This window comes from Hemicordylus capensis, chromosome 1 (assembly GCF_027244095.1).
Source record: "Hemicordylus capensis ecotype Gifberg chromosome 1, rHemCap1.1.pri, whole genome shotgun sequence".
Taxonomy (NCBI): Eukaryota; Metazoa; Chordata; class Lepidosauria; order Squamata; family Cordylidae; genus Hemicordylus; species Hemicordylus capensis.
The window spans coordinates 49,560,712-49,587,228 of NC_069657.1; the positions used below are offsets into that span (position 1 = coordinate 49,560,712).

The following is a 26,517-nucleotide window of genomic DNA, read 5'->3' on the forward strand; positions in this document are numbered from 1 at the left end:
AAAATACATGTAGCAAGATAAAAATATTTTTATTTTTATTTATTTTTTTAAATCATCAAATTAAAAATGGATAGCAGTCAAGGAAAAATGGTAGAAGGTAAAGATTATATTTTGCAGTGGAAGTAAAAGCCTTCTGGAATAGAAATGTCTTTATTATCTATCTAAAGAGAGGGGGTTACCCTGTCTAATCTCTTTGGGGAAGGAGTTTCACCACTGTGGTGCCATCATCATTAAGACCCTATCTCTGCTACCCACCAGTGGAATCTCTTTTAATAGTAAGCCAGAGAGCAGGGCCTCCATGGCTTATCACAAAGCCCAAACAGGCGCATATAGGAGAAGGTAGCCCTTAATGTAACATAGTCCCAGATACGTTAGGGCTTTAAAAGCCAAAAACAGCACTTTAAATTGAACCCAGAAGTGAATTGGTAGCCAATGCGGTTGGAAGAAAATAAGGACAACATGCTGCAGCTACCTTGCCCCTACCAGCATTTTAGCAGCTATATTTTGCACCAGTTGAAGCTTCCAGACTGTCTTTAAAGGCAGCCCCATGTAGACACCATTGCTGTAGTTCATCTGAATGTAACCAGCATATGAGGAACATACCCTGCTTTGTTTATTTACATCACTACCATCAAACTCTCTTGCGTAAGCAAGGGAAACATCTAAGACTTTTAATTTTTGTTTTCCCCTGCTAGTGGCTCAGGGCTCTACAACTGAAGGAGGAGAAGAGGAGGAAAGTGAGCGGGAATCTGAGACTCCTGATTCCAGCAGAGGTTTCCGGGGAACAATGGAAGCAGATCGTGGAATGGGGGATCGGATTAGTGCAACAGAAGCAGTTGGGGATAGCAGTGTTGTCAGCAGCTCCTGCCCTAGCTGGCTGCGCAAGGTAATCACTTCCAGTTTCCATCCCCCCATATGAGAGTAGAGCAAAAAATGAGCAGCCTTTCTGCAACAGATATTCTGCAATTGTAGCTCAGAAGGTTATCTCCAAAACTGAATGCTGTTTAGTTCTTAAAGTTAACATGGAAAATTTTCTGTTTTCCAAAATCATTACTTTTCAGTCACTTTCTAAGATGATAGTTGGAATTGCTCTGCATATGGAGCTTTCAATTTACTAGTTCATACCAAGAAAAAGAAAGCAACTCCTATTTAAAAGGATGATCCATTTGGAATCCCAATGTAGGCTCAGGACAGGATAACTGGGGATTGGCTTGTTGCTGTTACGTTAACAAATTCTGAACATGTTAAATATTGATTGCTGAAACGTTGGAGAGCAGTCACTCACTGATTAAAAGGATTCCATAGGTGAGATAACAGAGAAGTCCAGAGTCTGTGTTTGAGAGACTGAATCATAAGAGTTAAAGGTATTTCTCCTCCGATTAGTTTCAAATAGATACAACTGCGCTGTTAGTTAATGCAACCACAAGTTAATGCAACCACATATCCTAGACAACCTGCTTGTGTAGTTTAGATTATTACTTCCCACTGCCTTTTTTTCAAGTTACAATTGGATTCTGTAAAGTTGTTTAAAGCAATAGCCACTCCAGGGAGTTTTCATTAAGGACTGATACCCTAAGATGCATCATACAAGCAGAAGATCTATGTGTTTAGACCTAATCTATGCGTAGGTTACATTGCTTTGCTTCCTTGTAAAAAAAGAACAGTATGAGAAAGTATGATGTGTAAATAAATTGATAGAGACTAAACACTAATATTGACCAGTTCCTGCTTGAAAATCAAACTAGCTTCCTGTAGATAAATCTACACATTGTTGGAGATCAGTACAGTGTAAGTGTTAACAGAACAACCATTATGACAGAGGCAATTTCAGTCACTGGCTGTGTTCCCTATAATAAGGGTTCTCAGATGTTGCTGACTACAATTCCCATCATCCCCAGCCAAAGGCCATTGCAGCTGGGGTGATAGGAGTTGTGGTTGTCAGCATTTGGGAACCCCTGTTACAGGGAACACTGGTCACTAGGTAACCAAACCTGAGAGAAATCTTTCCAGAATCAAAATGTGGAAATCTTTCCAGAGTCAAAATTAAATATGCTGAACAAAGTTCATCCCCTGAGCCATTCCAAAGAAAATTTTATTGGGACACAAACCCATGCTACCCAAGATTGTCTCAAAGAGGAAGATATAGTGCATCAGTTCTGCCTCTTCTATTGAATTCAGGAGTTAGTCTCCAAAGGTAGAAGGATATGTCCTGAAATAATGTTCTTCTAATTGCTGTCTCATAATCTCTCTCTATTGGGCCATACACTGCCCATCACTGTGGTTAAACAGATGCTTTCAGCATTCAGTGAAAGATTTCCTCCTTCTCCTTTTTTGCTTTTTTCTCCATGATTAGGAGATGGAAAATGCAGAGTTCATCCCCATGCCTGAAAACCCCTCTCTTAGGAGCCTAGCCTCTTCAGAATCGGACAAGGAGACTCTTCCCTACCAAGAGCTGAAGGGACTCCACATGCTTTCACCTACACTTATTGACAAGTGCAAGTCCAAGTCAGGATCCTGGGTAATGTAAACCTCTGTGAACTTAGGGAGTTTCTCAGTCTCCATAAGATTGTGGGCTGAGGGTAGAAATAAAGTGTACAGTAATTGGTTTAAAGAGAAGTAGTTGATGGAAAATTAACCAAAAGGCCAGTTGCTTTAGTGGAGAGCTGAGACTTCATAGAACTGCTTGAGATGCCATTTAAGGACATCTCAGTCTCTCTTCCAACATTTTAGTCTCTCTTCCACTTCACCCTATCCCAAGGAGCATCTTTTGTAAGACACCTTTTGTTCATTCTTCAGTTAAAGTGATCTGATCAAGATTGAGATGGGGCATGAAACTGGGGGGGGGGGCAACCCAAGAGGCAGGAACAACTATGGAAAAAGATGAAGCCTTGATCCTGTCATTTCCAAAGGTGGATATTTGCAGCTATAGGGTTTGCAGTGTTCTGTATATGAGCTAATATTTCCCTTCACCTAACATGACTTAGGCAGTCATTGGTTCTGAACATTTTGCACATTGTATGTAGTTATGCATACAAACTCATTCCTGAAACCTGTTTCCCATGTGACAGCAACTTTTGGATGCACCAGAGTCCTGTAGTGGAGAGAAGACATCTGTGGTACCAACAGCATGTACATGCAGTTTGCTGCAGGCGGAAGTGGAGCACCTGAAGAATCTGATAGAAAAGTGCATGGATGGCCAGAAGAAGCTGCAGCAGGAAAACACCCGTCTTAACGCCCAGCTTCAGAGTCTTTCCAGGGGGACAGAAGGAGCACAGCAGGTAAGGTTTCCTCCAGAGGAAGCTGGCAGGTTACATGCCAGAGTAGCCCTCAGTGTAGCACCTTGAAACTGATGTCGAGATCTGGATTCAGACCAGAGGTTAGGATGCAGCAGTAATTGGGATGAGACTGAATATGAGTTAATTGAGACGAAGGGGCATAGGGAGCTTGCCGATGTCCCATGGACAGACTTGCACCAGTGGCTTTCACTTCCATCACTGTGCACCAGCCACCTGCCACACTGATGTCAGATGTAGGGGGTGTGGCCAGCATTCAGAAGGGGCCACGCGTCCCCTCTCACGTTCATTCCCAGCTGGCTCCTTATTGCTGGCTGGGCACTTGCTTGCTTTCTCTCCCTTTCTCCGAGTGAGGAGAGAGAGAGAGAGAGAGTGCACCCATTTAAACTTAATTTTAAAGGTTTAAACTTAATTTTAAAGGATTTTAAAGAGGAGAATTTATTCAATGTTGCTAAATTTTATTATATTTGTTGTGTTATTCAGAGTGAAGTTAATTCTAAATGATTTTATTCTTGTAATTCTGGCCATTAGCTGTACTAATAACGAGAGAGAGAGAGAGAGAGAGAGAGAGAGAGAGAGAGAGAGAGAGAGTGCACCCAGCTAGCAAACAAAATGTCAGCTGGGAATGCGCATAAGAGGGGCCACACACACATCCTTTTCTGGGTGCTGGCCAAGCCTCCTGTGTCAGCAAGCTGATGGAGGGGCATGGCCATTATCCAGGGCGGGGGGGGCGTATAGGCCCTTTCCTGTTCATTTCCATCCAAGGATGAAGCACTGTCTAGGTGCTCTTTCTTTCTCTCCCTCATTCTGAGCAAGTGGGAGAAAGCAAGCAAGCACCCAGCCGGCATTGATGTGCCAGCTGGGAAGGAGTGAGGGAGGGGCTGCACCTCATGCTTCCAACCAGCGAGTTCTTCGTTCACCAGCTGGGTGTGGGGGGACGGCAAGGGGGGTGACTTGGGGAAAGGTTGAGGGGGCCCCCTCGACCAGGTGGCCCAGAGACATTTGTCCCCCTTTGTCCAATGGCAGTTACATAACTGGCAGACAATATCATAGTTTAGTAATTTCAGACAATCTTGAACTTGTTGAATTTCTCGTGCTTGAAAGGATTAGCTGAGGTAAGGCAACAGTCTGTTTCATGGATGAGCTGGAGAATGCCAGGCTCTCAATTTGCCAGTGACAGTCTGGGATGCAGATGCCAACTTGAATTGGAAGCAGATGTAGCCTGCCTTTACAATGCTCCTTGTTCATTCTTCTTTCCATGCCTGTTTATATAGGATCTTGTCCCTATTTGACTCTTGCACAATGACCCTCTAATGACTGTTGCTGGTGTCTGCCTTGTCTTTCTTTCTTTCTTTCTTTTTTGTCTTTCTTTTTGAGAACAGGGAACACTCTTCTTTTTTTCTATGTAAACTATACTTTGACAGTTCTTTTGTTTTTTGGTTTGGTTTAAAAGCAGCATATAAATAATCACCACCACCATGGGGAGAGAGAATCAGGATACTGTTATGATTATAAAAACACACTTCCATTCAGCCCATATCCAGAGCTTTTAACTTGAGCCCTGTTAGCTAATGATGGAAGCAGACTGGTCGCATAAGATAAGATGCAGACGAGCAGATCTCTGAGAAACAGCAGAGTTACATTCTTCTTTGACTGTCCAATCAGATGGCTCTTAGCCCCTGCATCTCACCATTACCCTTTTGTACATTTTTGTGTAGATGAACAGGGAACTTGGCACAAGTATGGTTAAACTGGATGTCCAGTTGATACATTCATATTGCAATATGTCACTTGCAGCTTTATTATATCGGGAGTAATTTTCTTATTTTTCTGAACAGCTGGAGGTTCATTCCAAGGCCACACAAACTAGCAAGGAAGAGATGGAAGCAGATCCAAAGCCTGACTTGGATTCTGACTCCTGGTGTCTCCTGGGAACTGACTCATGCCGCTTCGGACTCTAGTCTTTTGAATGCACTGGAATACATCCAATTTCACAGCACACTAACTGAATGCAGAGAGCAACTTTCCTGGCTTCAGATCTTTTATGAACAAGGAGGTTGGGATCTCCAAAACAGCATCCATGCTGTTCAGAACAGCAGCATGGGGAGGAAGCACCTCCTTAAGCTATGAACATAGAGAATTTAGAGAGAGGCAGAGCCCCAAGTTCAAGCCAGGGGCCTGCTCAGACGACATGTCAGCAGCAAACCCTCTTTGTACACATGATGTCAGCCTTGAAGCCAGGTGGCTCCAATAGCCCTTTATTCTTTCACAGCTTCCTGAGAGCAGCATGGAGACCCCAACATTTGTCACTTCATCTTCAGGCAATTGAATGGAGAAAAATGTTCTTGAAACTGGCTGAACCACAGAATTTTCAGTCAGCTGACATGCTCTCACCTGAAAGGCAAAGGGGCAGGACCCCAAATTGTTTGGGGGAGGGGAAGTCTAGAAAAGATTGTGCTCTGAATGTGGATGAGAGCTCCCCAAACAGAGAAATTGTGTGTCTTCTTTCAGATACACTTCTAGCCATATATCCTCCATCCTGTATGGAGGGCATTTATAGCTTTAACTTAAGGAATGTTAGGGCATCCAAGAACCTCTTCCAATCTCAGCACTTCCCATCAAGCACTGCTCAGATACAAAAGAATTGGCTGATTTTCCAGCTGTCTAAAAGGGGTCTCGTGTGGAATTTGAAATTAGACACCATTATTTGCTCCAACTTGGTTTGAGTACCAGAGTTTCTCTGATTATGTGTCCAGTTCTCAGAGTGACCTGTTGAAAGTTTCTGGCTTTGTGCTCTCCTATTGGTATTTTTGTTTCCTGTCCAGTGCTTGATAAAATTGGAAGACATGTGTAGGTTCAACAAAATGCGCCCAACAAAATTACTGGCAGCAGATTGATACAGCGTTTCTTATACCAGTATTTAACTCTGAATTTGATCCTCTTAAAAAGCAGAGGTTAAATACAGGTTATACCTGCATTTACTCGAAAGGAACAGGACTCTGAATTTAAGATGTTCACCTGATTTCCAATATCAAACTTGGGGGGCGGGGGGGGGACCTAGTCTTGGATTCAGGTGAATACAGTACTATCAGTATTGAGTTGTATGTGAGGGACTTCGGAAACAAGATTTCCCTTCTTCCTATTACAGGATGAAATTGATATTTTTTTGCAAAATGGTTTACCTGACTGACTTACACCTTTTAGCACTGATGTGACTTCTGGGAGGCACATCTGCTCCCCAATATGTAATGGGAAATTCTCACTTTTCCTTATTTATGAACATTATAGCTTCTTCTAATTTTATAACAATCACTGTTTTTGATTAGTCCCTTAAAAAAAAAAAATCTAGTCACCCCAAATTGTAATCTCAGTCTCCTTTATGCCTATTTCTAACATCCCTTTGTGCACACCTCTCTTCTAGAACTGTTCTCAGGCTAAGACATTTTCTGGCAGGAGATGGATGCAAGAACATTCTATTTGGAATAGAGCATTTTTAAGACATTACCTGATTCTCTCTAAATACTGTCTTGGAACTGAACAGTCCTTTTCTTCTGATGAGCTCCAAGAGCAAGGAGATGTTGGTGTGCCTTTCCTTATTGTTAGCAGAGGGCTAGGAAGAAAGAGCCTGAATATAAGATAAATACCAAATATTCAGCAGATCATTGTGCCATTTGGTTTTTCTTGACACCTGTAATCTCCTATAAGTATTGGAGCTGGGGGTTTTGTTTTTGTGATGAGAATGCTGTTGTGGAAATAATAGGGCAGAGACTGGCCTATTATACAGTAGGAACTTCAAGAGAGAACACCTGAGCCTGGGCCATGTCCGGCCATGTCCAGAATCTCTGATCTGATGGGAGATGCTCTTCCTGCACTGCGCTACCTATCTTTATTTTTCAGTGCTCTACATTGAAAAGCAAAGTGCACAGACAGTTCATTTTGGATCTAGCAGAATATTGAATGGTGATGATGATGACGACCTGTGCTCACAAACATGTGCCTTAAAGGATTCACGCTGTCCAACTTGTGCCTGTTACAGACCACAGCATATGCAACCAAAGAAGCAGTTTAAACACAAACTTTGCCCTGGGATAGAGGGTGAAGGGCTAGTGAGCCAGGGTGCCTTTGAGCAGTTTCAGATCCACTTCTTCTCCCCTTTCAGCAATGCTAGCTCTATAGGTGCCAGGCTCTTGCTAGCATTGCTATTTATTTGTTATAGTGGAACATGACATATGCCTGCACTGACACTAGCTGAAGACTAGTTTGTCATTATCTATTTTTGAAAGGTTCAGTGGTGGAATGGTTTGAAGTTTTCAGTTCAAATAAATGTTGACACCCATTTTCCTCTGTGTCCTGACTTTTTCTAGCAGCATTGTGATGGTGTATGCTTACCTATAGCTCAGGCCTGCTCAACTTAGGCCCCCCAGCTGTTTTTGGACTACAACTCCCATAATTCTCAGCCACAGCAGCCAATAGCCAGGAATTATGGGAATTGTAGGCCTCTGCAGGAGGGCCGAAGTGGAGCAGGCCTGCTATAGCTCAAGGACTGAAATGTATCAACCCTGGACTTGTGATCTTGTTAATATAAAGCAGACTTGCTCATTTCCTTTCAAGTTAGTTTGTTCTACACCTGACATTGTCAGGAATGCTAGCATGGAAGAATGTCTGTTTCCAGTAACATAATTGCCTCTTTGCTGCTGTTTCTTTTAGAATCCTCAATAAGGTTAATTTCTAATTAAGAAGCAAAATAGTTGCTTTTCTACAGCTACATAGAAAACCACACAAACCATTTCTGGTTTCTGTTTGCTAGTGTGTGTACGCATGTGTGTGTTGCTCTTCTTCAGGCTCAGAAGTATTGGCACAAGAGGCAGATGTATTGTTGCGAAAGTGATAAACAACGTAATTTAATAAGGCACAGCAGCCATTCTGTTTCTTATCCTTCCCAGATAGTGAATTGTTTTTTTCTCAGCAGCTGGGTGAGGACATCTCACGTGGGCTATCCTCCCCAGCATGCTCCAGAGGACAGGACATATTCAAATTAGTTAGAGCCTTTAAGCGGCCCGGGAGGATAGCCTCTCCCAGTTTAGTTTGTCCTGCAGAGCTCCAGAGCGGACAACGGTACCTTGCTTCTATAGCAGGCCTGCACAACATAAGCCCCGGGGGCAGGATTCGGCCTGCAGGGACTATTTTACTGGCCCCCCGGTATCCTGTAGCAACACAGGAGCTGGAAACTGCCTTATAGTGCCATCCTGTAGGGATGTGCATGGAACCGTGGAGGTATGGTCTGGCACCAGCAGGGGTCCCCTTTAAGGCCCTCCCACTGCTTTTCTCCTGCTGCTGCTCCATTTTTTGGAAATGATTTTGGGGCGGCCGCGTTCCTCCCTGCCGCCCCTGCCCCCATTGTTTGCAAGAAATACTGGAAGTAGCAATCGCGCGTGCGCCCTGCACGCCCACCATGCACGTTGCACATTGCACATTGCATACACACATTATGTGCACACGCAACGTGCGATGTGTGGCGGGCACACGCACGCGCGGTTGCTACTTCCGATATATATGGCAAACAACGGGGAGGCAGGGAGGAATGCTGCCGCCTCAAAATCATTTCCAAAAAACGGCGTGCCGGCGGGGGGAAAGCGGTGGGAGGAGTAAGTGCAACCCCCCCCCCGTCCTTAAAGAACCACCCCCCACCGGTGCCGAACCGGGCCACGTTTGAACCAGTTCGGAGGCCTCTATCATGGCCTCTGGACCGGTTCATGCACATCCCTACCATCCTGTGCATGCTTTCTCAGAAAAGTGCTCCATGGTGTGCCCAGTGAGGCTTACTCCCATGTAAGCATGTCTAGAATTGCAGCCTGAAAGCAACAACAATTTGAAGAGAAGACTTGGCATTTGTTTGGGGCTAGCATGCACTCCAGGGACCCCACTGATTGAGCAGGGACAGGACCTTTTCTCTGGCTACTATCCTTTGTTAAAACTATGGGTCCATAGGCTGGGGGAATAGATCCACAAGTAACTAATAATATTTTTAATTTTAATGTGCTAAAAATTGACCTCAGCCCCTGTATGCCAAGTTGTGGATGGTTCTGGCCCACCAGGGCATTTGAGTTGTGCAGCCCTGCCCTAGCCCAACTACTGGGTCTCATGGTGTACACCTTAGAAGGCACTCCCCTGGGCACGCTTCTACCTCCACCCCCTACAGTGGTTTCTTCTACCACACCAATGGGCAGTCGCACAGAAACGCCATATAAGGCTCACTCTGCCTCCAAGGAATCTCTACGCTGGTAGATAAATCCTTCCCGCCTGGGCCAGGGCAGACCTTTTCTAGATCCACCCAGGATAATTGCCATGACAGACACCAGCCTCCACGGCTGGGGAGCACACTGCCTATCACACTCAGCCCAGGGCACCTGGACTCTGCAAGAAAGGAGTCACCGCATGAACTGGCTAGAGCTGAGAGCCATTTGTTTAGCACTCATGGTCTTCAAGAAACAAATCCACTTCAAGGACATCTTGATACGTACAGAAAACATGACAGCGAAAGCTCACGTCAACTGCCAGGGAGGGACTCGATCCCAGTCCCTTCACCAGGAATCAGTCTTCCTAATGCAGTGGGTGGAGATGCACCTGTCCTCCGTCAGTAGCACTAGCGGACTGGCTGAGCTGCCAGGAATTGCACCCAGCGGAATGGAAATTCAACCCACAGGTCTTCCATCTCCTCATGAGAACTCTGGGTCAGCCGTTGGTGGACCTTTTTGTGTCTCACCTCAACACCCAACTGCCTCTTTTCTTCTCCCACTTCCCATGCCACCAGGCAGAAGGGGTGGATGCCATGTCAACTCCGTGGCCCCGGGAACTACTGTATGCATTTCCACTAGCAGACTACTCCACAGTATTTACTTGATGAAGGCACAGGTCATTCTAGAAGCTCCTTACTGGCCTCGCTGCCCATGGTTCACAGAAATACTTCACCTGGCCATAGACAGCCCATGGTTTCTTCCACTGAGGGATGACCTCAGCCAGGGTCCAATCTTTCATCACGACCCAGCTTAGTTCAAGCTTGCCACCTGGCGACTGAAGGCAACATACTCAGACGTCTTGAATACGACAGACAAATCCTAGATACAATGCTGGCATTCCAGAAGGTCATCTACCAACCAAATTTATCAATCTACCTGGCGTGTTTTCCTTAGATGGTGTAGATAATGGACAGCCTAGACAAAAGACTGCGAGCCAACACCATCAAACGGCATGCAGCAGCTCTGGGATCGCTTCTCTCACTGTTCAAGGGGGAAAGCCTGACCTCACACCCACACCTGAAACACTTCCTAAGAGGGGGCACTTTGTCATCTCCACCAGTAGTTTCCAGGTTCCCTTCTTGGCACCTCCACAAGGTTCTCAGGGTCCTACATGTGCCTTCATTTGAATCTTTACATTCAATTCCTCTCCACATTCTGTCAATAAAAATAGCTTTCCTGAAAGCTATGACCTCAGCCAGATGGGTCTCCGAACTCAGGTCCCTATCTGCCAACCCCAGGTTCTGTATTTTTTCCTCGAACTTTGATCCTGGACCCCCCGGTACTACCAAAAGTGGCTTCAGTATTCCACAGATCTCAAAACCTGGTTCTACTGTAACTTTGTCCTAACCCCTCTCTTCCGAGAGAAAAAGACTGGCACAAGCTCAACGTCCGTCGTTGCCTGAAGACTTACCTGTCTTGGACCACTTCATTCCGTTCCACAAAAGCGTTGTTTGTATCCTTCCTACCATCCACAATGGGACAACAAGTTTCAGCATCTCCCTTGTCCAGATGGATCAGAGCTTGTATCTCCTTGGCATATGAAGTCCCACACCTTCCTACTGCATTGAAACTTATGGCTCATTCCACCCGCTTGGCGGCTTTCTCCACAAACACTCCACTTGAAGACATCTGCAGAGTGGCAACGTGGTCCTCTCCATCCACGTTCATGAGACACTACAAGCTAGACCTACTGCACTCCTCTCAGGCTGCCTTCGGCAGGCGTGTGCTTTAACATGTCCTCCCTCCTCAGTAGCCAGGGTTGCCCTCCCTCCCAGGGTCTTGTTAGCTGTGGCATGTCCCATGTGAGATTTCCTCACCCAGCAGCTGAGAAAGGAGCATTGGTCACTCACCGTGAAGGCTTCTTGCTGCTGGTGTTGAGGATGCTCCTGGCCCTCTTAAAAGCTCTGACTAATTTGAATATGTCCTGCCCTCTGGAGCATGCTGGGGCGGATAACCCATGTGAGATTTCCTCAACACCAGCAGCAAGAAGAAGCCTTCACTGTAAGTGACATGCTCCTATTCATTCAAACCTACTAAGTTCTGCAACTAATTCAACCCTCTGATGAAAATCAAGCCTCATCTCTCCTGTTCACTTTCCTGATCTGATGCCAATGAACCATAGTTGGTTCTAACCAGTTGCAGGACCTAATTGATGCTGCTGTCTGTCCATCTGTGCTAAAGCCAGCAGGACAATAGATGTATATCTACTTGGAAGGAAGTAAATCCCACTAACTGTGATAAGACTACTCCCAGGAAGGTGTGTATAAGATTGCAGCCAAGTCATTAAAGGGGAAGTTTCCACGAGAGGAAACTATTTTAGGATGTGATTAAGAAGCTTTGCTTGGTGAAAATCAAGCCTTGTCCCAGACAATGTCCCTGCCCCTGCTTTCCTGATTCGGTACCAGTGCTCCTGTACCTGCCGGTGCTAAGGCCAGCAGCACAACAGATGCATGTTGACTTGGAAGTAAGTCCTAATTGCAGTGGGACTTACACTCAGGAATGTGTGTACTTATGAGCACTAATGTATTGACAGTCTAAATATTAAAGCAATATGTGGCTGGGGATCTCTGGAACTTCAGTGCAGTGGAAGAGTGAATGGAAATACATAAAGAGCAGGCAAGATCTCAGAAAACTTAGTACTGAAAGAGCACCAGTGTTCCCTCTAACAGGGAATCCGATATTGTTGACTACAACTCCCACAATTCCAAGCCAAAGAATATCACAGCTGGGGATGCTGGGAGTTGTAGTCAACATCTGGAATTCTGTTAGAGGGAATGCTGAAGAGCACTATTGTATTGTGCAGCAGAACAACAAAATGTCCTGACTTTCTGCACCTACATGCAGAAAACACCTGAGGGGGTAGTGACTGAGGGAAGGAGCACAACCTGTAATGTCTGCCCCCATGCAGACAAAAAGAATTACCACAAGAACTGCTTAGGTGTGAATGCCCAAGAATGACTTTGAGGAACAGTTCTTGCAGTATCTCATGGAGGTGTCCCCCCCCGCCCCGGATTGTCGAGACCTCAATCTGGAAATCCTCTTAGTTACAGTATGCTAGACTTTACCAGAATGGTTGAGGGGTCCTTGCTATCTCTCCTCTCCTCCTGTTGCAACCAGATGAAAATCTATCTATCTATTTTGTACACTGCCCCAAACTTTTGTCTCTGGGCGGTTTACAATAACATAAAACCAGTTAAAAACATATACAAAAACTTAAAAACAATTTAACAATTTAAAAATAAACCAGAGATTAAAATTCAAAAATATTAGGAAGCCGAGAAAGCTTGGGCGAAAAGATGGGTTTTCAGGTGTTTTTTGAAAATTGCCAGAGATAGGGAGGATTGTATCTCAGCAGGGAGCACATTCCACAATCTTGGGGCAGCGACCAAGAAGGCCCATCTCTGTGTAGGCACCAAACAAGTTGGTGGTAACTGGAGACGGACCTCCTCAGATGACCTCAATGGGCGGTGGGGCTTGTAATGAAGAAGACGTTCTCTTAAATACCCAGGGCCTAAGCCATTTAGGGCTATAACTAGCACTTTGTATTTTGTCCGGGAACCTATTGGCAGCCAGTGTAACTCCATCAGTAGAGGAGTAACATGGTCTCTCCGAGATGACCCAGAGACCAACCTGGCTGCCGCATTCTGAACCAACTGAAGTTTCCAGACTATGAACATAGGCAGCCCCAAGTAGAGTGCATTACAAAAATCAAGTCTGGAGGTTGTCAACAGATGTACCACTGTTTTGAGGTTGCTGATCTCGAGAAAAGGGAGCAGCTGGCGTATCAGCCGGAGCTGATAGAAAGCACCCCTGGCCACCGCCTGAACCTGAGAAACCAGGGAGAGGTGTGAGTCCAGAAGTACTCCCAGACTGCGAACCTGTTCCTTTTGGGGAAATATGACCCCATCTAGAACAGGGAGATAAAAATCATCTCTAGAGTTCTGACCCTGCACAGTAAGTACCTCCATCTTATCTGGATTCAGCTTCAGTTTATTCTCCCTCATCCAGCCCATTACTGCTTCCAGGCAGGCACACATACATTGGCAGATGTCACATATACATTGGCGGCAGCACTCAGGGAGAACTGTCTGGCCCTCATTCTGCAGGTCTTCTAGTGCTTATTAGAATACTGTTGTTTTTAGGGGCATTTGGTATAGATTGGTACTTTTAATCTGAGTTGTTGTTTGATTGATAGATTTCTGCTGCTTAGCTCATTTGTTAATTTTGTATTTTAGTTATGTAACTAACTAAAGTTATGTTAGTCATTTTATTATGATCTTAGTCCTAAGTTGTGTGCCATTTGGTAGGCTTTTTATGAATGGAAAGTGGCCTAAAATAAAATATACCACCTGCTATTGCTGATAAGGATATAATGTGTTCCCTCCAGCTGACTGGCACCATTGGAGGCATAAAAAACCTATGCAGCCCAAATCCAGCAATTAGAATAAATCAGCTAACTTGGCTATTTGCATCACAGAAAAGGAACAAAATACTGGATCAGAATGCCTAATCAGGCTTCTGAGAGTTCAAGACTGCTGCTTGTAATATTTGTCAGCTTCTCATTAATCAGGATTAGAGTAAAAGCTTCTAAACTTGGGTTTCTAACCTTCTAAACTATGTATAAGTTGTTATTAAGATTTGTAGTAGCACTCTTGGCACTTGTGTTTAATGGCTGTCTTCCAAAAGTAGTAGTATTAGAGGAGTTGTTGTTGTTTAAACCATATTTTGTACCAGCTATGGAAGCCATAGGTCTTTGATGCAAACCAGCATGGAATGAGAGAAAAGGTGTCCACACAGCCTTTGGGGTTCATATACAGAGACAGGAATTACAGTTGCTTATTTGGTGTCTCATGCAGGTCTCTCTCTGTTCAGGGATTGCAGGCCTTCATAGAATAATATATAGGATAGCTTTCTTTTGATATACATGCTAGCTTTCCCCAAACTAGGGGACACATCTTTAAGTCAATAGGACATGATCCCAGGGAACAAGAAATTTAACCATTGCCTAGTTGAGAATGGTAGTACTAGGAGTTCTGTATCTCCAGGAGTACCACACAGTGCATAATCTTGCCTTTTAATACTTTCAGCTTTCATTTTTCACAAAACACAATTGTAGCCTTTACACCTGTGAAGGAAACTCTGTTAATGAAGAAATAATTTCTAAGCTGCCACCATCCAAATTCCTTTAGAAACTAAATAAACTTCCCCGAGGCTGCTGTAGGAGAACCTCTGAAAACAAGTTTTGACTACATTATCCAACTTGAGAGCATGCAGATAATAAGGAGTTGGCAAGAGCCATGTATGTAATGGAGAAAACTCTTCTGGTTTCAGCCTTTTTGGATTTTCTTAATTTTTGCAACAGTTCTTTCATATTCTTACTATAGTAGCTTCTTCATTGTAGATGGTGACCTAGGTTTCTCCAAGGTTAAGCACTTCAGCCACTTATGAGGGAGGAGGCTGTAGACACCATCTGTTTTATGTATATATAATAAATAAAATTTATTTTAAAATTTATTGAAAATAAAACTGCTAATATCATAACCGCCCTGAGCCTTTTGGAAGAGCGGTATAAAAATTTTAATAATATTGCCCGTATACAAATCTGTGGCATGGCCACAACTGGAGTACTGTGTAGAGTTCTGGTCACCATACCGCAAGAAAGACATTCTAGAACTGGAGAAGGTGCAGAAGAGGGCAACCATGATGATCAGGGGTCTAGAGCACCTTCCTTATGAGGTAAGGCTGCAACACCTGGGGCTTTTAAACTTAGAAAAAAGACTGAGGAGTGATAAGAGTTTATACAATTATGCATGTGGATAGAGAGAGAAATTTTTCTTCTTGCATACCACTAGAACCAGTGGTCATCCCATAAAAGTGCCAAGAAATGTAGGACTGCCAAAAGGAAGCACTTTTTCGTACAACACATAATTAAGCTATGGATCTGGAAGTGATCTGTTGTCATCATGAGAAATAGGTTAGTGCGCCTGCGCAGGGACCTTACGGATGGATTAACTAGCTCCTCATTGGCGCCTCTCCCTGCTGTGCATGTGCTCACATCCACTTCATGCTCCATCTCCTGCAAGACTTGGGAATCCAGGTCAACTGGGCCAAGTTCAGGCTTCAGCCAGTTTGGTCTACAGACTTTATCAGTGCCCTGCTAGATGCTCAAGTGAAATGGGCATATCTCCCTCTGGACAGGTACCAACAGATTTGCACGCTCATCAGCCAATTCGAATGCGACCCTCGCCAACAGGCCGATCGTGTCCAGAGATTGCTGGGTCTTATGGCCTCGTGCAAATTCACTGTTCTCTTTACCCGCTTACGGATGTGGCCTCTTCAACTCTGGTACCTGCAGGCCTTACGGCTGAACGTCAACAGCCAGGCAATGCTTCTGGACATTCCTCCGTGGATACTGAAATCCTTCACGTGGTGGACAATCAGAGCGAACCTGCTGAATGGGGTTCCCTTCCTTTCTCTGACTCTGTCCCTCTGTGTCACCACCGACATGTCTCTCGTTAGTTGGGGAGCCCATTGTGGTGAACACCGCGTACAAGGTCTATGGACAATACAACAACGTCACATGCACATCAACTTTTTGGAGTTGATGGCCATGGCCACTTATCTGGCTCTCAAGTCTTTTGCCCCGTTGCTTCAGAATTTGACTGTGCAGTTACTGATGGACAATTCTACAGTGATCGCCTATGTGAACCATCAGGGGGGCATGGTGTCGCGCTCTCTCTGTGCCCTAAGTTCCGAGCTATGGATTTGGTGCATATTCAAGAACATCTTCGTGATGGCTCTTCACATCAAAGGCCAACAACATCACGAATGGGAATTGAAGCAGTCCTGCCTGGACTGTCTTGTACAAAAGTGGGGTCTACCTTGCATGGACCTCTTTGTTTTGGCAGAGAACAAGACTTTTCCTCAGTACTGTTCCAGAGTGGGTGTTGGACCTGGCTCCCTAGGGGATGCTTTTCAGCATCACTGGGGAGGGAGCCTGCTTTACCTGTTACCCCCTCTACCGCTGATCAACAGGGTAGTGGGCAAGTTGATCCACAACACAGCCTGAGCCATTCTAGTAGCACCATGGTGGCCTTGCCAAACTTGGTTTGCATCGCTACTCAGACTGATGGCCAGCGACTTCTATCACCTGCCTCTGGATCCCGATTTGCTGTCAAGAGATGTGGGAAAGATTTTCTACCCATCTCTAAGGACCTTGCGACTCACAGCCTGGAAAGTCAATTACTAAATAATATCCTTCTCGATTCCAGGAGAGCTTCCACTCATAAAAGTTACATGAGTAAATGGAAGTGTTTTACTATGTATGTGGAGGACCATGGTTTTTGCCCGATGAAGGCTTCTCCTATGTGTGTATATGCACATGCCAGCCATTCTACAGTACTTTTAATACACTCATCTCTTTGATTGCTGAACACTTCCCTTAACTAGCAAAATTCCAGACATCTCAGTCACTAACCTGATGGCACAGATATGGCTAGTAGGGACGTGCGCATGTGCAGCAGCAACTTCAACTTCTGGTCTGAAGAGGCACCCGGGGTGGCAAGGAGGTACACTGCTGCCCCACCAGACCATTTTAAAAGGCAGTGTCAGTGGGGGAAATACAGTGGGAGGGGTAAGAGCATCCTCCCCTGTTCTTAAAGAGATTCCCCCCCACCTTTGAACCAGCAGGTGCCAGTTCCATGCACACCACTAATGGCTAATCCAAATGCACAACACCCCAGAATCATCTCAATTCCCTCTCCCCTGAGTTTATGGCTGCATAAAGAGGTTGAATTCAACAGCCACTCCAAACCATCCAGAGGTAATGTATCCCACAATGGTCACCATTTTCTTCTACAGCTATTTTCTTAGAAATTTGAAGATGTGGAACAAACCAGATGTCTGACAGTATCCTCAGATGACAAGAAAACTGGCTGTGGAAGCCTCTCCAAACCCAGATGTGAGGGGCAGCATGCAATACATTTTGTATTGCATAATGACCTGTGTGCATGTGCGGCAGCCTAAAAAATGGCTGCTGCACACTCAGAGGGCTGAAACGGCCTGTAGATCTGGGGGTAGAGGAAGTCACCAGAGACCACCCCACAGCTGCACTATGACCCCCGAGCCACCAAAACAGGCCCCAAGTTTAGGGATGCCGAAACCGAACATGCCTGGTCTGGTTTGGACTCAAACTAAACCAGGCAAACCAGTTTTGTGCACATCCCTAGTCCTGGTAGTGCTACTGCACATATGAACAAAGAATGATGATCCTACTTTCAAAGAGTCTAAAATATAAGTACAGGTATTGTGTGATTAGTGGTAGCTAAGATTTTTCTTTTGATATATTTCAGTTAGTATCTCTTTGCTCTAGCACATTAATTTCATGTGCTGATGGACAGAAATCCCAGTGCTTTTGTCAAAAGTGCAAAAGATCCTTCTAAAGAACTGAGCAGGGGAAAGAATTGGGATCAGCTAACAGCAGCAGAGAGGTGAAAGGCACTATCTTAGGCCTAATTCTACACTTAGGAAACACTGACCTTAACACACAATATAAGGATTTTAATATTCTGTTCACAGCTAGTAGGCTTCTCACTGATTTAACACTCTTCTGTATTAAAAAAAGAAGCAGCAGCAGCACTGGGCATGCTGCTATTATGTGTTGTCAACTAAGAGAAATGACAGGGGGCCCAATATTACTATGTCTGTCAGATGCCAATTTGGCCCACTACTAGCAACGTCTCTTTTGCTGTGGTGGCGGCGGTGGCCTGTTCTTAATGTTCTTGCACTTGGGAATATGTCTCTCAGCCACCTTAGGTGCAAACTGACGGGTGCAATATGGGCATAATTTGTAGTCTGGATTTTCCATGGCAGGTGCTGGGGGAAGATCTGAAGCCTTTCCCCCTTTGGCGATTATCCGCTGCATCTCGCGAGCCCTACGCAGCGTCTTGATGAAAGATTCATGCTTCTGTCTCCAGTTGCTTTGTTTAGATATCTCACTGCTTTGCTTGGAAGCCTTAGTGCTTTGATTGGAAGTTTTTTTCTGTAGTGAAAAGGGAAAGTAAGAGAAGTAATTAATACCCAGTTAGCTCACAGTATGATCTTTCTTGCCACTGTTTTTATTATGGATACAGTTCAGTTGCCATGCATATAAGAGTGGGACATTTCTAATGCAGTAAATTTGCTAGCCTCTTTAAAGCAGTTAGACATGCAAACCATACATGTGAAGGCCAAACTGTACAAGCTAGATAGTAACCTATTGTATGAGTGAGGCCTATGTGGGCATGTGTGTGTACATAATGTAAATGGCAAATTCTGGAGGGGGAGGGATCCAAACTGGACACCCCTCTTCCATGGCTATTTACATTTTTAGACAATCGCATATGCAGACTCCAATCACAGAAGAGACATAATCTACTTTGTCCTTGGTAGGAAGCACTGTGGCTACATAGGTCTGCATTGCAGCAGACCTGCAGCAAGCTGACCCAGTGTGTCAGAGTCATGTCAGTTTGCATATAGGCTCCCTGCAAACCTACATAACTGCAATGCTTCCTACCTAATTCAGTGCCCTTGAACTGGCAGGAATTTAACCGAGGAAAGAGATAGTGACATTGGACAGACTCTGAAATAGTTGAATTCTTAACTTCACTAGACTTGGCTGCTCTGTAATTAAGTGTGAAGGTTTCCTTTCTCCCCATGATATTTCAGTGCATCCCACTAAGCTCTTGATCTTAATGCTATCTTGCAGAAGCGACTTTTGCAGGTTAAGAGACTTGCATTTTGGGCGGTATACAAATGGGTTAAATAAATAAATATAGGTGACCTGACTGGTTATGAGTTTTGTAGTTATAAATATTTGTTTTTACATCTCCAATAGCCTACTTATTCTTGTATTAGGAAAGCATGTAAAATGGAATATAGCCTATCGTTCTAGGCCAAGTCATGGTGTTTCCTTAACTGAGACTCCACCTTCCTTTTGGGACTTCTTGTCTAGCATCATTTCTGACAAGTCCCCATACAAGCAGGTGAGTGGAAATTTGAGGTACAGAAAGGATCATCAAGAGGTATTAGAAATTCTACTTACTTTGGAGGAACTGCAAAGGACTAAACATCCCAACCAGAGGGTGGAAACCAGAGAACCTCCAGTGGTCTGGGGGTGAATGAAACTGCTATATTTTTAAAGGTAGGTTCATCATCATCTGAATCAGAGACTGTCTAGAACCACATGTAAACCAATTTTTGTTTTCCAAAAGGAGAGCAGAATTTGCATAATAAGGAAGTATATTTGTTACCTGAGAAGTATCTGAGCCTTTCAAGAGATGATAGGTCTCCAATTCAGTGCCCTTCGCTCTGGCCTTACTTGAGTCAAATACTTTTCTCTTGGAGCCATGATTCTTGCTGCAGATACTTATGTGCTTCTCCAATCTGGAGCAGTAAAGCTTTCTTCCACAGAAACTACACTCTCCCCAATCCTCTACACTACTTGGAGCCTCCATATATGATGGTTCTGCTGCCACACAGTCAGCCTGTTCTAAAGGGACTGATGCTAGAGGAGCCTGGTCATGGCTGGAAGCCAGTTTTGGGCTAGGAGTGCTTGGATTCTCCTGGAATATATTTTCTTGAATTTTACTGTTGCTAGCCACCAACCTTTGCTTTTTGAGCTTTTCTATGTGGAGTGCCTGGGGAATCAAGGCAGTCTGCACTGAGGCTATAGGGCTCTCTGGAACTTGTACCCTTTGACCATCATGTGGCTGGGCTGTAGATCTGGAAACACAGCCCTGAATAATATTTGCTGCTTTCCTTTCAGGCATCCATAGTTGTCCTCGTTCCTTTCTTGCTTCTGCCTTTGGCTGCTGCTGCCCCCACTGGATCCTCCGGAGCTCTTCTTCTGTTCTCTTCAACTTCTCCCTGAGAAGGGCCTCTTTCCATTGGATCTCCTCCTCCAAGCTCCGTCCAGCAGCTTCAAGTTTTTGAATGTAGCCTGACTCTGCCCTTTGAAGAGAAGAAGCTGTTTTCTTGGATTGCTCAGCTGAAAAAGGAACTCCAATAGGCTGAGCCTTGACTGCATGGGACCCTCCCTTTTTCTCTGAACTGGAAGGAATCTCTATAGCTGATGGGCTCCCAACTTGCCAAGAACTAGGTACAGGAGTATTCCCAGCTTTATGGGGGAAAACTGGTTTTAATGGGTATGCCCTGTCCACACCTTCTTTCCGCTTGGTTCTCCAGTGGACAGGCAGAGTGCGGGCCTGACTCTTGAGATACCAGTTGTGGGGGCCAGCAGAGTAAAAGCCTGCTTTTTCCAAGATCAGCTGACTACGTTCTGCAGGCTGGGAATAGGAAGAGCTCCAGCCTTTTTGGAGATGAAGATCATTCAGCTTCTTATCTGTGTTGCACAGGAGCTGGTGCTGGATATTAGTCCTCAGGTGCTCTAGTTGTGACTGGTCTCTAAGAGCCTCAGGATGACACCTTTCCTGGCTTGTTGCAGGAAGATTTGGTTTGGACACCATTGGATCCATATATGAACACACAGCCAGCTGCAACTGAGCCATTCAGCATCTCCAACAAACCCTAGGGAAATACAGAATAAGTATGTGCTATAATTGGGGCTCTCAATTCAGAATTCTGTTTCCCTGATATGATGCTGGGGAAAGGAGTCCTATGTCCTATCAGTTAGACTGAGAATATGGACTTCCATGTCCGTCTCCCACTTGGTGCACTGTCATCGAATTGCATAGCATGTGGGGGAGTTTTTCTAAACCACACTCTACATGGTCCAAATAGTACTTGAAGCACATGAAGAAAAATTTGGAAAAACACCCTCCCACCCCGTGTGATTAGCTGACAGTGCACCAGGTGGGGGCAAGAAGGTATGCATGCCCAGGCTCTTTCCCTACACACTGAATTGGACCAGTTTGGACTATAGTTGGAATGGGTCTGGCATTTTCAGAGAAACTACTGACCCTAAATGGAATTGTCAAATTGCATAATAGAACTATGACCTAAGACACTGGACATTACTGACATACTAACCTCAAGACAACTGCAGTAGATGTTTCAACTACAGCAGAAGGTATATCACGTGTTGGCAGGAGACAATCCACGGATGTCAAATACAAATGAGGTCCAGATTTCAGAAGACTGATGTTAGATGCCTGACAAAAGTATTCATTTATAAACAATAGCAGCTACTTTATAAGATCACAATCCTCCCACACCCCAACCGAACTAAGTCAACACTATCAAACAACTGCATGGCAACTCTTGAGCAGAGGGATCAGATTTTCACTGTATGATTGATTCAAACATAAACTGAGGTGAAAAGCAATTGATTGAGAGGGACTCAGGTTCTGGCAGGCATATTCTAACTTGACAACCTCAGCCACTTTGGAGCCTAAGTTTACTCTGTGCCCCAACGATGAGGAAGCATGATACACTTTAGGATAAAAAATGGGTACTTAACATAAGCCCACCTTAAGTAGTGCAGCAGGGAAATGCTTGACTAACAAGCAGAAGATTGCTGATTCGAATTTCTGCTGGTATGTTTCCCAAATATCGGGCAGCAGCGATATAGGAAGATGCTGAAAGGCATCATCTCATACTGCGTGGGAGGAGGCAATGGTAAACCCCTCCTGTATTCTACCAAAGAAAACCACACGGCTCTGTGGGCGCCAAGAGTCGAAATCGACTTAACGGCACACTTAACAAAAAGGCTGACCCCTGTTTCTCCCAACCAAGGTTCAGCTTTGAACATGCATGTAAATACCGTTGCTATACAGACTCATCCCTACAGAGCTTAGTAAATGGAGATCACCAATAGGCTACTCCTAGGTTAGACGCAGAATTAATATATATTTTAAACACCGTGTTGGGCCGTGTCGTTGCTCACCCCAGGTAACTGCCCGGCCAGTCGTGTACAATGCAGCAGGAACAGCCGGCCTTTAGAGGGCTTGGTCACTATGGCAACTTGGACTCCCGCGCCCGCAAGGCCTCCCTGGTCATTCAGAACTTGGCGGCTCCCTCACGCAACACCCCCGTGCCCTGCACACCGCCTTGCCAGACCAGTCCCACCGCCACCGCGTCCTATGCTCGCCTCCAGACTCCGGCGTGGCGGTTTATTACAGTTGCCTAGCAACAAACACGCCAAGGCTACATCCGGCTCCACTCTAGGCGCTTCCTGTAGTCTGCCTAGAGAGAGAACTTTTTTTCCGTCTCCGATTCCTGTTTTGTTTTGTTTTGTTTATGGTTCGCGTGGCGCGCTTTGCTCAGTCTCTATGGTTCAAGGCCACCGGCCCTTCTGGCCGCGTTTTATCAAAGAAGGGAGGCCTTGGGTGGCTTTCTTTGTTTGACCAGCCGCTCAACTTCCGTTCTTCGGCCTGGGGTTTTTCTAGCCACCCGAGAGGAGGGCAACTCAGTGATATAAGCCAGTTCGGAGGCGAGTCGTTGGTGCCGGTTGGCTTTGCTCAAGCGCGCTGTGTCCCTCCACTTAGGTGGCTGCTTGGAGATCGGTCTTCTGGGCAGTGAGGCTGGCGGGACTCGCTTTGTGCTGCTAGATCAAACGTGGAACAACAGCCCCGCACTAGACAGGTCTTAAGGTGCCGCCCACCGACCCTTTTCTATATTCATGAGGATGCAAATGAGCGTAGGGCCTGTCGGAGCGTCCCTTGCGGCGGCTGGCCCAGCCGTGCCCCTTGCGCGCTCCAGCCTTCTTTCCGTCTGCCCTTATGGAGCAGGAGTTGCAGGCGGGGCGGGGAGAAAGGCGAGCTCTGCTCCTTTCTTGCTGGATGATGACCTTCACTGGGTCGGTGAAGCAGTAGCCGCCGTCATGCCGCAACTAGTGGATGGTGCTGCGGGGAGTCCCTTCTCCCTGCATTTGAAGGGGTGGCTGTGCAGCTGCTGGCACCTGAATCTCCTTGCCTCTCTAATTGTGTTTCTGTTTTTGGTCCAGACATCACCGATCATGGCTGAGGGAGATGGCCTCATTTCAGTGGATTATGAAGTGTTTGGGAAAGTCCAGGGGGTGTTTTTCCGCAAACACACACAGGTGCGTGTGCCTTGCCTGCTGGCGCAAGCAAAGGGCTCCTTGACAGCAGGTCCCGCGCTAGGCTTTCTCTGAAATCCATCTGGGCTCTGTAGAATTTAACGTTGAGCTCTCTGAGGCTTGCTTGAGGCAGCTGAGCAACTTCTGATTCCTTTCCCTAGAAATGGCCATCGCAAATCTTATTGGCTTTGCTTGCTGCCAAGGGGGAGGGGAGTTCCTAAATGGATTTGGTTTGCATTGTCAAGCAATATAGCAGAAACCTAGTTTAAGAAGCAGTTTTTAAAATTTATTTTAACATTTATATCCCACGCTTCCTCCAAGGAGCCCAGAGCAGTGTACATTATTGTTACATTATGATGTTGTATAGAGCAGTGCACATTATTGTTACATTATGATGTTCTATATAATAATTACATTATTATGTTGTTTGTTTTGTACAAAGTTATTCTGTAACTTCCTGTCTGTTGAGACTAATTACATTGGCTCACATACTGACTGTGTGGATCAGAGAACATTTTACTTGTGCAGTAAGGGGAGGGCAGTTTTCACCAATGTTGTCCCTTTCCTCTAATGCCCCCTGAAATATGCCCCCGAATGTCCCCTGGTCCTCTGGGACATATTTTCAGGGAGGCTGCAGAGAGAAGGTAGGAGCAGTGAAAATTGCCCCTCTCCTCACCATGTGAGCAAAATGCTTTTCTTTGCTTGAAACACTTATGAGTGTATGAGCCGCTGTCAGTTTGCTTATTCATTATTCTTTTGGTTTAGGCTGAAGCAAAAAAGCTGGGAGTGGTTGGCTGGGTCCAGAATACTGACTATGGCACTGTGCAAGGACAAATCCAAGGCCCTACTGTCAAGGTGCGAAAGCTTCAAGAATGGCTTCAGAAGACAGGAAGTCCCAAGTCCCACATTGACAGAGCTGAATTCCGCAATGAGAAGAAGATTGCTCATCTAGAGCATAGGGACTTTTGCATTGTGAAATAACTAAGCCCAACAGGAGCAAGCTCAAGACTTATGGAAATAGTCATAAGCCATTACCTAAGAGGAAAGCCTTTCCTTCAGTTTTCTTTTTAAATTTTGTTGTTCACATGTAGAGATCTCTTCTGTTTTAAGTGTTATTTATTTACATTATATTGTTTTTACATTTAATGTTAACATATAGGCAGATTCGCTGACCTAAGAATTTGATGAGCTAATGCGCTAGCTATTAATAAATTGCATAGGTGTATCACATCCAAAAATATGTTCAAAACTCAGATGGAAGCACTGGAAGACTGTGAGTGAGCTATGTTGTAAGTTTTGTTCAGGGGTTTTCTTATTTTTAGGTCCCATGCTATATAAATTAGTGCTTTATTGTAGATTGCCTTTTGTTTTGTGGCTTGTTTTTTTGATCTTCTTTGTAAGTTGCTTCAGGTGCACATCAAGAAATGGAAGGGGAAACAACTTGTTTAAAGAAGTGAGTATGGTCAGTGTTTTTTCTTCTTCTTCTTGGAGTGAGTTAAAAAGCAGTTCCTAACATTCTGTCACACTCGAGCATGACCAAGAAACAAAAGCCAAGCCGAGGCTATGCAAATCAATAGGTAGTGTTATGAAGACAAGAGTAGGCTTGATTCTTAATGGTTGGAGTCACAGGCGCAGGAAGCGGGTTTAACCCTCCCTCCAGTAGTATTCATGAGTGCACCCCTTTACTCTCTCTCACATAAGTGAATATTTCTCTTGTGAGGAAAAGAAAACACTGACCACCATTGTAATTGAGAAATGAAACCTATATGTCCACCACTAATGCAGTACACAGTGCACTGCAGCCCCCTCCCTTGTATAAATGGAAAGGAGAAATGGAGGGAAGTAAGAAGTGGGGTCCCCCAGGGATCTGTACTGGGACCGGTGCTTTTTAATTTATTCATAAATGATCTAGAAGCAGGGGTAGGCAGCGATATGGCCAAATCTGCAGATGATACCAAACTCTTCCGGGTAGTGAAATCCAAAACGGATAGTGAGCAGCTCCAAAAGGATCTCTCCAAACTGGGGGAGTGGGCGACAAAATGGCAAATGCAGTTCAGTGTTAGCAAGTGTAAAGTGATGCACATTGGGACGAAAATCCCCAACTTCAAATATATGCTGATGGGATCCGAGCTGTCGGTGATGGACCAGGAGAGGGATCTTGGGGTTGTGGTGGACAGCTCGTTGAAAGTGTTGACTCAATGTGCGCCAGCTGTGAAAAAGGCAAATTCCATGCTAGGGATCATTAGAAAGGGGATTGAAAATAAAACGGCTAACATTATAATGCCCTTATACAAAACTATGGTGCGACCACACTTGGAGTACTGCGTACAATTCTGGTCACCACATCTTAAAAAGGACATTGTTGAACTGAAGAAGGTACAGAAGAGGGCAACTGAGATGATCAGGGGCCTAGAGCACCTTCCTTATAAGGCAAGACTACAACACCTGGGGCTTTTTAGTTTAGAAAAAAGATGACTGCAGGGAAACATGATAGAGGTCTATAAAATCATGCATGGTGTGGAGAAAGTGGAGAGAGATAAATTCTTTTCCTTCTCACACAACACTAGAACCAGGGGTCACTCCATGAAATTGATTGCCAGGAGGTCTAGGACCAACAAACGGAAGTACTTTTTCACACAACGCGTGATCCACTTGTGGAACTCTCTGCCACAGGATGTGGTGACAGCCAACAACCTGGATGGCTTTAAGAGGGGTTTGGATGACTTCATGGAGGAGAGGTCTATCAATGGCTACTAGTCAGAGGGCTGTGGGCCACCCCCAGCCTCAAAGGCAGGATGCCTCTGAGTACCAGTTGCAGGGGAGTAATGGCAGGAGAGGGGGCATGCCCTCAACTCCTGTCTGTGGCTTCCAGCGGCATCTGGTGGGCCACTGT

General features: G+C 45.1%; 3 protein-coding genes across 11 annotated transcripts in view; 2 read left to right on the forward strand and 1 right to left on the reverse strand.

Moving 5' to 3' along the window:
* NEK9 (NIMA related kinase 9) overlaps positions 1–7,630 on the forward strand; it is a 42,794-nt gene extending 35,164 nt beyond the window's left edge. For 2 of the 4 annotated variants that reach the window (XM_053276518.1, XM_053276510.1), the window contains exons 19-22: positions 696–886; positions 2,354–2,518; positions 3,069–3,278; positions 5,132–7,630. In XM_053276518.1, the coding sequence (XP_053132493.1) occupies positions 696–886; positions 2,354–2,518; positions 3,069–3,278; positions 5,132–5,254 (689 nt within the window). In that variant the 3' untranslated portion in view covers positions 5,255–7,630. Of the gene's footprint in view, positions 1–695; positions 887–2,353; positions 2,519–3,068; positions 3,279–5,131 lie in introns of those variants that run through there. The other 2 variants (XM_053276534.1, XM_053276540.1) reach the window with 2 other exon arrangements.
* Positions 7,631–18,133: 10,503 nt separating this feature from the next.
* ZC2HC1C (zinc finger C2HC-type containing 1C) lies at positions 18,134–22,611 on the reverse strand. Of its 2 annotated transcripts, XM_053285887.1 has the most exons (4): positions 22,473–22,611; positions 21,617–21,738; positions 19,879–21,154; positions 18,134–18,629 (listed from the first exon to the last, which is right to left on the reverse strand). In XM_053285887.1, exons 3-4 carry the CDS (start codon positions 21,133–21,135, stop codon positions 18,318–18,320), a joined length of 1,569 nt encoding a protein of 522 aa, XP_053141862.1. In that variant the 5' UTR covers positions 21,136–21,154; positions 21,617–21,738; positions 22,473–22,611; the 3' UTR covers positions 18,134–18,317. The 2 variants fall into 2 exon arrangements, with proteins under 2 accessions (XP_053141862.1, XP_053141867.1); XM_053285892.1 differs by lacking the exon at positions 21,617–21,738 and having other exon boundaries at positions 22,473–22,610.
* A 274-nt stretch (positions 22,612–22,885) lies between these two features.
* On the forward strand, positions 22,886–24,979 carry ACYP1 (acylphosphatase 1). 5 transcript variants are annotated; one of them, XM_053285955.1, is made up of 3 exons: positions 22,886–23,018; positions 23,532–23,627; positions 24,390–24,979. In XM_053285955.1, exons 2-3 carry the CDS (start codon positions 23,544–23,546, stop codon positions 24,603–24,605), a joined length of 300 nt encoding a protein of 99 aa, XP_053141930.1. In that variant the 5' UTR covers positions 22,886–23,018; positions 23,532–23,543; the 3' UTR covers positions 24,606–24,979. The 5 variants fall into 5 exon arrangements, with proteins under 5 accessions (XP_053141930.1, XP_053141913.1, XP_053141903.1 ...); XM_053285938.1 differs by lacking the exon at positions 22,886–23,018 and adding an exon at positions 23,030–23,170; XM_053285928.1 differs by lacking the exon at positions 22,886–23,018 and adding an exon at positions 23,038–23,178.
* The last annotated feature ends 1,538 nt before the right edge of the window (positions 24,980–26,517 follow it).